This window comes from Manacus vitellinus, unplaced genomic scaffold (genome assembly GCF_001715985.3).
Source record: "Manacus vitellinus isolate BGI_N305 unplaced genomic scaffold, ASM171598v3 scaffold_44_pilon, whole genome shotgun sequence".
In the NCBI taxonomy this organism is placed as follows: domain Eukaryota; kingdom Metazoa; phylum Chordata; class Aves; order Passeriformes; family Pipridae; genus Manacus; species Manacus vitellinus.
In genome coordinates, this window is record NW_021940565.1 from 149161 (window position 1) to 161670 (window position 12510).

General features: G+C 42.3%; 1 protein-coding gene across 3 annotated transcripts in view; it reads right to left on the reverse strand.

Annotated features, from left to right (window-relative positions):
- COP1 (COP1 E3 ubiquitin ligase) overlaps positions 1 to 12510 on the reverse strand; it is a 123163-nt gene that overhangs the window by 36562 nt on the left and 74091 nt on the right. For all 3 annotated transcript variants that reach the window (XR_003916051.1, XM_018079104.2, XM_029962264.1), the window contains exon 16: positions 312 to 429. Coding sequence is in view for 2 of the 3 variants with exons in the window: in XM_018079104.2 (XP_017934593.2) it covers positions 312 to 429 (118 nt within the window). In the remaining variant the exon portion in view is untranslated. The remainder of the gene's footprint in view (positions 1 to 311; positions 430 to 12510) is intronic.

The following is a 12510-nucleotide window of genomic DNA, read 5'->3' on the forward strand; positions in this document are numbered from 1 at the left end:
AGCATCCTCAGCCCACACAGCAAGAGGAGAGTCCACCTGCAGCTTCCCAAAGTCAGGGTTGGCAGACAGGAGCCACATCTAGTTGCCTTCATATTCCTCTTAAGCATTTTAGCTCCACAAGACAGAGCAGAGCCAAGTGACACCAGGAATGAGTTTCTATTTTTGTCTTGGAGAAAAGCACAGCTGCCTGCCAACAGCACAGCAGCCAGTGAGAGCACCCACCCACGCAGGTGAACTCACTCAGGGACCCCAAAGAGCGTCTCAAAGCAAGGGCTACCAAGCTTTTAGCCCCCACAGAAGGCAGTACTTACGCAGAGACGATTTCTTCCCCGCTCACGAATTTGGCGTAGGACACTGCCTTGCGATGCCCTTTGAACACCATGATGGGCTGCTTAGTGTTGCGAAGGTCGTAGTAGTGAACACAGTGATCTGGGGATGAGGAAGAAAAAGGGAAACATTTCCTCAGTTGGGAAGGGTGCACAGGACCTCTAATATTCACAATAAAATCCCGCCTGCGGTTTCCACGTCTCACTCCAAGCCTTGTCTCAGATGAACAGTCTGCACTACAGCAAAGGAGTGTTTAAGAAGGCTTGAAACAGCCCCAAAATTCAGGCCAGAAGGGTCCATGCAGCCTTTCACAGAGTCAGTGAGGGGAAGAAGTGCATTCATATGCGTGTGCCTGCAACCCCCACGGGACACATGTTCAAGGTAGCAGCTAAAAGGACTCTCACTTCTCCCTCCTGCCTTCTCGGCTCCCTGCCCAGCCACTCCAATTGCCATTGCTAATTCCCAGCACCCCCTTCTCCTTCCTCAAGTTGTCCCCTCTTGGAAAACTGTTGGAGAACTCAAGGCTAAAAACTCAGTCTGCTACTTTAATTGGATTGTGGGGAAAAAAGGGATTAAATTTGTCATGCTTGCTCTAGATGGATAACCTTCATAGTTTTGTTTTTTGCTTCTCTTCTTCGACTTTATTACCAATCAAGAAAAAATTTGCATTTCTGCTACTGAGGGAACAGACTAAATTCCAGTTCTTCTTAAGATTTAATTCACAGATATTCCACAGTGCCACAACTACATAATAGGGATCACAGCAGAATTAGTGATACATTTTCTTTTCTGCACAATTAAATGTCAATTCCCAAGAAAACAGAAAAATAAGAAGATAAAGCTCCCTGAGATCCAGGCCCCAAACACCCTCCCAGTGCTCTTTCCAGCTCAATGAGGTTAATACACTTCTCCCTTTGCAACTTTCAGCCTTTAATGTTGAATTTCATTTAATTATCCCTTGCTATTCTGGATGTACAGGGAGGGAAGGCCACACACACACAAGGAAGCCAAGCTGGACACCATTCTTACCAAGCAGCTGGTAGATACCAAGACATCAGCTGAAAACTGCTCTGACCCTCCTCCACTGAAACAACACTCCACCAGTGGAAGTTTATCACAAAGATTACATAGAAACAAATTTAAATGCCAATAACTACGGTTGGTTTTTTATTTGCACAGCATTTCAAAGCGAGGTGTTTGTACAGCTGAGAGCTGCTGTCTCAAAATCCCATGTGGTTTGAGAGATAACTGGATTAACATCGATCAGGCTACAGCAACCACCACCAGACCAGCAAGGGGAAGCTTCTCCCCCCAGTAAGGGGCTAATTGGTGGCTATGGTAGGGTGGGGGAAAGGTGTCAGGAACACCTTCAGTAAAACAAGGTGAGCAGGCAAGTTGCCTTCCCCTCTCACTGCTTCTAGCACCTTACTCTCTTGCATATGACAGGCTCAGACACTTCTCTGGGAAGGATTTCTGGCTCTGTCCCTCCTCAAGGTGTAAGAGCAGATGCTCCAAGCAGCTGCACCAAGTCAAGTTTTCTACACCACTTACACTGCCAAACTACGCCTCTGTGTGGAAAACCAGCACTCTTTCCCCAAAACATTCTTTCAAACAGCTCCTGTGTCTTTCACCTCTGAAATATTTAACCTCTGAAAAACACTAATCAACCAAAATCCCAGTGTGCTCCTACCATTTGGGTACTTTAATTAGCTGTAGAGCAAGATGATGTCACATCAGGCTTATTGAATAAGGAGTTACTTTTCAAAGGGACTTTGAATTCAGCATCAACACTCCTCTAACAAGATTTGGGCATCTTGGTCCCTTCTATTTCTCTGAAAGCTCGAGCCAAAAAAACTCCATAGTTTCTCATCCATACAGCAGACCTGTGGGAGCTGTGAAACAGTTAACTGGCAATTGTTATTTTAATGAGCACAATGATTCTAGCAGGGCTTTCTATTAAGAGCCAGTTAGTGGATAAGCCTTTCAAGTCTATTTTTGCTTACAGTTTCCACGTCCTCTCCAGCTGGCCCATCATTAGGGCATCTTTTTAAGCACCAGATTTTATCCTTCAGAAGGTGGCAGGGAAAGGGGTACCTGCGGATGGCTGCGTGTGAGCAATGCAGAGAGGAGAGAGCAGCAGCAGGGAAGACAAGTCCATTTGCAGTGCAGAGCCACGAAGTTGCATTCACCTTCTAAATATCCCAATAAACAGCTCGAAGCCCGCCGGCATCTGGCCCCGGCCCCGCGTGAGCCTCTCGGCATCGGCAGGGCAATCAATCACTGTCTGCTCTCATCACCACGAGTCCGAGGGAATGGGCAAGGCCAGTGGGTTCTAAAATTAGCCACTTAATTATTAATTGATTATTTCGGCAGACGAAGTGTTGGTGCCCAATTGAGTTTTGGGTTGTTTTTTTTTTTTAAATTCAATTGAAGCAGCTATTTTTAAGTAGATATATGAAGACGGATGCTCACTGCATTCATTAAAATCAGAACAGGTGGTCATGTTTTACAATCAAGAGAGAGACTCTCTCTTGTAGGCCATATGGACTTTGCAAAAACATGATAAAAATGCCATCTGCTGAGGAAGCAAAGAGCCCAAAAGTGAAGTTAAATGAGAAAAATACAACTCCCAGGTACCCCAGCGGCAGCTTTGCCTGGTGGGGTTGGATGAGCTGAAATTGTCTGGGATGGGCAGCATCCCTGGCACACCAGGACATCTGAGGTGAGGCAGTAGGGTGCTCTAGAAAGCTCAGAGAATTAACTATTCTCAGCTGAAGGTAAGGAAATGGAATGGAGGAAATAAGGAAAAGAAAAATGGAATGGGCAATGAAGGGAATCAAACACTTTCTGAACTCCACAAGAGCCTGTAAGCCCATCCAGCATCCCACCACTGGCTCCTACCCTTGGCATCCCTGGTAGATCATGGAGTGTACTCCACTGCAAAACCAGCAACACAGGGGTAATTTACACAGGAATATTTGCTCCTTGTTTGCTCCTCAAAATTAGCATTAAAATTGTACTTCTGTAGAGCTAAAAAAAAAAATTGCAGTTTTCACCCCGACCAGAAAACTCACTTAGAACAATTTCATCTTGGAATTGACAACTGCAAGTGAAAAGCCTCATGCCCAACCCTTGGGCAGCAACAGATCCCTTTTGTTCTGCATTCAGGCTTAATTTAAATATTTATGAAATAACAAGAAAGAACATGTATATTATACCATAACAAATTAAACACTCCAGAGCAATTCTCATCTAGCTCAACATCACTGCAGAAGCTGAGCACGACAGAATTCTGCTGTTGCACCTTCTGAATTCAAATGTTTGCTGGCAGGTCGTATTTTCTTTTTTATATAGATATATTTTTAAGTGATCCCAGAAGGCAAAAAGGGCAGCTAAGCTCTGCCACTGCTGCTGAGAGGTGCCTGACCACAAGCCTGAGTTTTTAAATAGGGCTTTTCCAGAACGCTCAGTTTACTTCCCTTAAGATGCCGGCTGCCTTCACCTTTGAGCCATCTAGTGACAACTCATCAAGAATTCAGACTTCTCCAAACTTCCGAGAGCTCTCGCCACCTCTTCAGCAAATATAACCCGTGTCAGCAAAGGATGGCATCCCTCACTGCTCAGCAGCTCATAAATTCACAAGGCTCCAGCCGGCAGGAACAGGGCGAAAGAGAGGGATGGGTTTGTGATGAACAAGGTGAAGAGATCAGCACCTCCTCAGTCTCAGTTCTTGGATTCAGCTCAGTTGCAGGGGTGGGGATGCAGCAAATGAACTGATGATGTGATCACATAGTCACAGGAAATCAGGTTTAAGAATGTTTCTTAAAAAAAGAGCTGGGAATTGCTAATGGAGCCAGCAGCACCTTGAGTAACCTCAGAATTGTTTAGAAAAACAGAATTGATCTTGGATTTTAGTTGCTTAAACAAAATAAAAAAAGGACAGTCTGTTTTGTCCAAAAGGGATTTTTCTTACACTTAGATTTGTTAATAAAATTCAGAAAAAAAGCTGTTACAAGCGGGCTTTGGGTTCAACACCCCCTATTGTGAAGCTCCGGGTGCTGATGAGCAGCAGCTCCACAAAGAGCAGCACAGGTTAGGTCAGAGCATCACCCAGCAGCAGTTCTACCTTTCCCTGAGTACCAGCACACAGAAAGCAGAGAGCAGAGCAATCCAGCTCTCCAGGTACCCAGCAATTCCAGGTAACATTCATCTTCCAGGTCATGTGCTTCCCCCACCTTCACCACGAACATGAACCAGCATAAGCTAATTCACAAGACCCCTCAAGGCTTTTCTTGACCAAGAACCACTTACTCGAAGGGACATGAAGCCAAGGACAGCAAACCAAAAATTTACCTGCAATGCAACAGTTTTATATTCAAAGGATGTAACAACTAGAAAGCCCCAAGAGCCGCATACAAAGGTTCTGTGGCTCTCCTCTGGAAAACTAAATTGCTGGAGAATCAATGCCCATTTTTCTTATTTCAATCACTTAAAAATGCACTTTTTTCAACTGTTCAATATTTAGATTATCGATCCATTAACAAAATAAGTAATTTACATTACTTGGGTTTTTCAGTCCTTCTAGACTTGAAAATATAAGTGGTGCTCATTGTTATACAGCAGATGACTATTACAGACAAGATGCCTGTATTCAAAACCCAAAGCTGTTGGGGTAGGCAGACAGATGTTATTTAAGTAGTCTGGTGGAAGTGTTCTGTGATCAAAGCACATTTTGGACTTCTTTAAAAAAAATAAAATAGATCTTCAATATCAAACTTAAAGGTCAAAATAATTTCATACATTAATGCTCTGGCTACAGCCTGCAGTCCTGCACACTCATGCTACAGATGTTTTACTAAAACAGAAGCCCAGGCTGGAGCCTAATCTTTAATGTTTCTCTTGTGCTTCTCTGACCATGATGATCTGATTTGCTGCATCTAGTAATTCATGAGTAATTCTCAGCTTATGGTTCCCTCATCTTCATCTATTTGTTTTCCTCTATATGAACTCCAAGCTTGGATCGAAGCTGCCTTGTTTTTGTCCACGAAACTGTACATCAGAAGTAAGAGTAGGAGACATTTATAGTCTGAGGGGTGTATTTAAATGACTTGTTTAACAAGACAGAGCCAGAGCAAATTTGGTGCAAGATACCTCTGCTCACCATCAATTAGATTATCCTGGAGAAACCAAAAGAGCAACAAAATAAATGGGTATAAAACAAGCCCACAAAATGCCTTTCATCTGAATGAAAGACGAGAAGCACGATTTTGTAGCATTTCATTTTTTACTTTCAATGGTTAAAAAAGTTATTTCAGAGATCCTGAAGGAAGCCTGCATCACTCAATAAACATTGAAGGGGTTAGCTGAAATCCAATTATTTATATTTAAACATCTACCTGTAAAAATTGATCTTTCACTCATTTCTCCTTTGTATACCAAGTGTAAGCAAGATCACTCAGCACACTGAGTAGACAGAATGAAGCTTTCAGAGCTACCTAGAATTGTATCCAGGCAACTTGCTTAGCAGGAAAATATAATCACATCCTTATGCCTTCAAGTGTCCAGAGTCCAGTGGTTCAAATCAAAGCTTGTTCTGAGTGTCTCTGGGTGAAAAGGAAGAGTACCCATTGTTATTCCCCTAAGTGGTATGTCATGCAAGAGGGGACAAGTCATCTTCAATATTTGTTGAACATGGATAAACAAGTAGTAGAACAAAAGAACTCTAACATCAAGAGGGGTTAACCAAAAGTCTCTTTCTCAGCCAGGCTCAGTGTGATTTCTTGCTGTAAAAAAAGGAATCCTCTGAGGTAAAGTCTTTGGCTGGACTAAAAATGGAAACAGAATCAGGAGGCTCACATGAAACTTCAGTTTTCACCAGGACAAAAAAAAAAACAAACAACTTTTCTTCTTCTCTTAGTGAGGAGAAAGAGGAAGGAGATAAAAGGGAAAAACATCCTGATTTAAAAATAAACTCAAATCACTGTTCTGCAATAGAGTGCACTGAAGATGACTTGGCAAATTAGATGCTTTGGTCCTTAGAGAAACCTGAACAAGGGCCATGTAAACAAGTGCTGCTTTCTCAAACACCTGAGAAAAGACAGACAGCTGCTATCAGAACCAGGACCTTGAAAATTAAATGCTTGAAAACATTTCCTTCAATTTGAGAGGAGACCTACAAAAGTCACGTCCCAAGCTGCAGTTACTCAGAGACTCACTAAGAGGCTATTAAAGAGAAAGTGGAACCTCTTCAGTGGATCTTCCACATACCTGGAGCCTCCCTGCCAAGGCAGTGATATCAAAGGCTGGTAAAAAGACAACTCAGGATTTAATTATGGGGAAGCTCAAACTGAAACTTAATCCTGCATAGAATGCAATTTCTGTTAGAAATCCATTTTTGCTCCAGGGTCCTGAAAGTCATAGAATACTGTAGGTTGGATGGGACCTCTGGAATCCAGCCAGTCCAACTGCCCACTCAGGGAAGGGACAACTGCAAAGTTGGATTCAACTTCCAAGTTCAATAATTGCATTCAAGAACCCTACTTAGTCAAGCTCTGAGCACACCCAAAGACAATTCTACAGACTCTTCCCTCAGCTGTCTTGAAAAGTGCTTTTATGTCAAAGGATTAGGGAGAACTTGTTTTTAATCCAAATTTGCTTAAGCTCTTTGCTATTGACATAAGGAAAGAAAGGCATTAGCCCACCTCTCAGCATTACAGCATTAATGTTTAGGTTGTGTTCTGCTGCACAAATTTCTGGCTTCTCAGACCTTTCAGGTTCTGTCTATCTACACCCACATGGTGGGGGTGGCGTGAAGCACTGTCATACAACCTTAGCTCTCCTTCAATTCACTGAGAACTGCTGAACTGTAACTGCTGCCAAACCTGTCATACCAAACAGCAGCACTTGCAGACCTTCACGTGACTGAGGTGTTCAAAAAGTTTGGGGTGGAGATTTAATCTTCCCTGCAGCAGAGAGGCAGTTTGAACATCCAATTGCTCTTGAGAGAAGACTGGGGATGTAGGACAACTGAACACTCCACCTTTGGGAATAATCCAACTCAACAAGGTAAGTGAACCTTCATGCAGGGACCACAAAAAAAAGACTATTTTTAATCTTGTGTCTCTTCTAGGGCAGAAGAAAGTGTGGGGAGGAAAAAAAGGGTCTTTATTATAGCAACAGAAATGCTGGGTGGCATTTGACAAAGAATGGTGAGGAAGCCTTCCAGTCATGAGATTTATCTCACTTGACAGAGTAATACTGGGATGGGATATGAACAGTGCAGGCTTTGGCCTATCACAAGCCATTTCTGGGAAAGAAGATATAGTGTGATATTTTCAACTACATAAAGGAAATAGATGCTCTGGGAAAAGAAAAGAGGTGACAACACTTTAGGGACAGGAAAAAGTGGACTTGAATTCAAGGGAACAAAGCCCTGCACTAAAAATTAGCACAAGAATTTTCTGAAGAAATTAGATAATATCAACAGCAGTGAGTTGACATCAGTGCCCTCTGCACAAACCATTTCCCTTACTGTAAAGGAAAGAGATTAAAAATGGGTTTGATACAGCCTGAAGCAAAGAACCTTTGCAGACAAAACTATCTGGAGCATCTTGCTGAAGAATGCAGTGTGCCGTTTGCCTCTTGCAGCATGACAAATCACATGAGGAGGAGACAGCAGAAATAAATCCATTTCACCCCAATGTCTCCCTGTAGAACACTGCAGGCACAGGTAAAGCTAACTGGTATTTTTTATTTTTCCTGCCTATACTTTCCTTTTCAAAAAAGCTCCAATAAAACAAGAAAAATTTCTCCCAACAGCCATTAGCACAGGCACGTTAAAATGTTTGCTGGATATGGCTTTGTATTCACAACTTTTTGTTCCAGCAGAAACTGCAAGCACTTTGTTTCTATAACTAAGACAAAATTACTCATTTGATGCATTTGCTTTTTTCCTCTTTTTACCTGGAGTTTCCTTTGCAGTGAAGGAACAGTTTTTCTCTGAATAACCATTTTCTGCTGCCCTGGGGAAATCTCAGCAATCTCTTCTAGAAGCAACGCTCCGGTCCACAGCAGCAAAGTGGAAAAATACCCTTATTTTGTATTTCACGTGTGTGCCCAAGATGATTTGGGAATCTGTACTTCATTTATATTTGCTATCAGAGCTCTGTCTAGACAAGTGGTCTGACACACAGGTGGCACCAGACTCCTGGGGAGCTCCTGCACACCCCGTCTTGAGAGGTGACAAACATGCAATGGCCACCCAAAAAGGGACTGAACTTCAGAAAAGCATTCAATAGATATTTTCCCTGTAGGTCAAAGCCTCCCCCGTGTGCTCTGAAGACTATACAAGATTAAGCAAGGTCTGTATGAATCATTTTGCTGGTGGCAAAATCTTAAAAAAAAAAACCCTTTAAAGTGAGGAAGCCACAGTGCCCGCGATGTTAGTGAGGAGATGAAAGCAAGTTTCTAAAGCAGAGAAAGGCACCTGGGTATTTGGGGATGACAACTTAATCTCATCTTCCTACACTGCAACAGATGATGGGCAACAGCCTCCAAAAATCAGATTTAGGGAATCCAACAGAAATCCAGCCTCAAAAGAGAAATCATATTTAGGGAATTCAACACAAATCCAGCCCAGGTTTTCATTTAAACAAACAGGGAGCACAGCTTTGAGAAGAAGGAAAATGCCCAACAGTGTTCTGTTTAGCACACTGGATGATAAAAGGAGCACCATGAGAAAGGTCCACTCCATGAAAACTGAATTAAAGAGCTGAGATTAGATTGAATATGTCTGGTAGCCTCAGCCTAATCTCTGGCAAAACCAACAGCACAATAAGCACCTACTACTTTTCCTTCTACCAAGGAAAGGCTCAGGGATGTGACAGCAGAGGGTTTCAGGTCAGCACTTGAAATATTTTGACAGAGCTCTGCAGGAAAGACTATACCCTGCTTCAGCCACTGATTTTCATCTCTTACTCACACCAACTGCACTACTTTTTATATATATCTATATCTCAACACCAGCATTCCACTAAAGATCTATATCTCCCTCTGCTGAACAGATAAAGGGAACAGCAGCCTTGATGGGAACCGCCAACTGGGTTTTTAACCTTTGTATTCCACGGATTCCCTATGGCTTGAAGTTACAGATGACATTTGCAGGGTTATGGATAATGGTCTTTACACACTGGGGACATTTTTTTACTGACTTGTCTAAAGCTTTTGACACAGCAGCCCATAAAACCTCCACCCTAAATAACTTGTTCACATTAAGGAGAGAAGGAGGAGACATAAAACATTAGAGATCTTAATCAGTTGAGAAAAGGGCTCGGATGGGAGGGGGGAGCAAAACAGATTTCTCCAGAACTCCTTTGAAACTTTGACCTTTATGGTATTAAAGAGCTACAGTAATTTCTCACAGGAATAAGGGATAGATGGGTTTTGTGCAATTCAAGGAGAGCCATATATCAGACTGTTGGAGAAAAAATATTCAGTACACAGAAGGAAGATTTACTAATGCTACAAAACTAATGAAGACAACAGCAGTAACAACCTGCAGCCTTTGGAAGAACTCATTCTTTATGTCTGAAAGAGAAAAAATAATTATGCACTGTTCAGGCTCCTAATCCAACGTCTCATTGACTATGTAACATATCAGACTTTACATGCACCAGTGCCTGGTGGTTGATGTCCAAACTTTTATGACACCTAGAACACGTGAAAAAAAGTCATTTTATGGTAAAAAGTGCTTCAATCCATGCTGTTTAAATGGACTACACCTTGAAAGAGGTGAAACTTCCCACGAGCACCAGGAGCCTTATTTGTACAACGAGTGCTGGGTACATCTATCAAAGCCAAAAAAAAGTTATGGCATTTGTTGAACAGATTTCTCTCCATTCAAGATACATATTGCACACAATATTTGGTCTTATTGCAAAGCTTTGTCAGCCCTGGTTCTTGAATGACTCTAAGTTGCACGTGTCATAGAACTGTGATGGAAGGAAAGGGCAGCAGAGACTCCCTCAAGCCACACACTCCAACAGGTCAAGATCACATAGATAAGGGCTTCAGACATTAAGACAAGTGGATATGAACAGGAACATCCTCCCTAAGATTTTAGGAGTGCATTTATGAAGCAACAGCGTTAAGGTTTGTGGTATCAGCAAACATCATACATAGAGAACCAAACAGGCTTCAGAGCAGTCAAAGTGGCTCAAGGGAAAGTGCAGGCTGCTGTCATATACAGTACAACCACACAGTTGAGGACCTGAGTGTGCCAAATTATCAGTCAGACCCAATTTTAGTCCCAAGCTACATTTTGCTTCACTAGCCTGAGGAGATATTAGCCTTCTTAACTAGGTTCTTGAGATGATGATCTAATTCATTACCTAAACTGCCCTCGCAGCAGACTCCACTGGAAGAGAGGAAGGATCTTAAATATAGTGTCACTAACCACTAATATTCCAGCTTCAGATAAGAACTCTTAAACCAAAAGCCAAAGGTATGGTGGATTATGCAGACAGGGAAATGAGCACGGGAAAGTATGTGATGATCCACAGGCATCCCATGTGGAAAAGAAGCAATGGACCCTCTAACTGGGCAATGAAATGAGTCACATGAAGAGCTTTGTACACACATCTACAGTCTCACTTCTTGCTATCTTCTTGAGATTCAAATTGCTAAGAGGAACCTCACCCAAGCATTCAAAACTCTACTCTTAAAAACTCACACAGTGCTCAGATGCTCAGACACCTTTGGGGTGAGAGCCCACGCTTCACTGACAGGTTATAGATTTTCCTGTGCAACGTGACAACTTTTGCCAGTGTGTGCGTTATAAAAGTCTAAATGTGCATAGCACCCAAATAAAAGGCTGGAACAGTTAATCTACACATCAGTCTGAACAGGAGATAACACAGGAAGAGGATGACATCCCAATGAGCAATTCCTTTAAATGAGCTACCAGAAAAACTGCAGCTTTGGAAACTGCCGAGGTTGGAAAGGATTAAACTCTTAAGGGATACAGCAAGAGCTAGTAGCAAGTGCAATTTGGCATTCTGAGGAAAAGATGAATGTTGGAGTTGCCTATCTGTTCCTGAATTTCAAGGCTCATTTAAATTTGAATTTGAATTTTGTAACATTGACTAAATGACTTCTGTGCCAGTTGTAAGACAAAATGTTCAGGAAAAGAATATTTAAGCAAACAATTAGCACACTCATTTCTGCTAATGACAGATTTATCCTTTTCTCCAGAGAATTAAATGGAGCTTTTCAAGTTCATTTTATTCATTCACTTGTTACTGAAGTGTGATGACCTCTGGGATAAAGTCAGGAAACTCCCAGTAGGTCTCTGTATTGCTCCTCACTATTCATTGCAAATGCTTTATCCAAGACAAGTCAGATACTACTTTTTCTGTGCAAGTAAAAAAGTTGTATCAGCTTCTAAACTCTTGAGGTTTATGTGAAAATTGTACATGCAACATGTCCTGCACACTGATGAGAGGTTTCACATCCCTTTGTGATTTCCTAGGAAGCAGCTGCAGGAAGACACTGTGCAGTGCCTGGCAGGTCTGGCAGCATCTCTGATGTGCAGATACAGAAAAATCATCTTAACTGCAAAGATCCTAAGTTTAAATAACATGGCATAGCTGCACTTCTCCTCATTGTCAGTCCTGAGCAGAAGCAGAATGTGATCTACCTACCAGAGACAGAAAGATTGTCTTCACCAGGACAGCAAGGCTTGGTTGGATATTTCACTTTCATTTACATCCCAGCACCCATGAGGAGGGATAACATTAAAGTCAAACCTTCAAGGATGTGCTCTCACCTACAAAATCCCACTAAGCTCAGTGCTTCTGCTACAGTAAGTACCGTTGGTACAAAAATATGATCACAGCCATGCCTGCTGAAAGTACAGATTCCTCCTAACAACCCTTGAAGTGCTGTAAATGCTTTCAAAGGTTACAACAAACAATACCTTTGCAGCGAATTCTGGAATGAGTTTGAATCGAAGGTGACAAGTGTGCACTTCCAAAACACAGACCTTGTCCCCTACTTCCCTGCCAACAGCCTCGGAGATCGTGGACTAGAGGAAGGTTATCGAATATCCACAAAAGGGAAAGACACCCTAAAGCCCTATACAAGTAATGGGCAAGTCCTGGAGTGCTGTATGCCACTTTCTCTTTC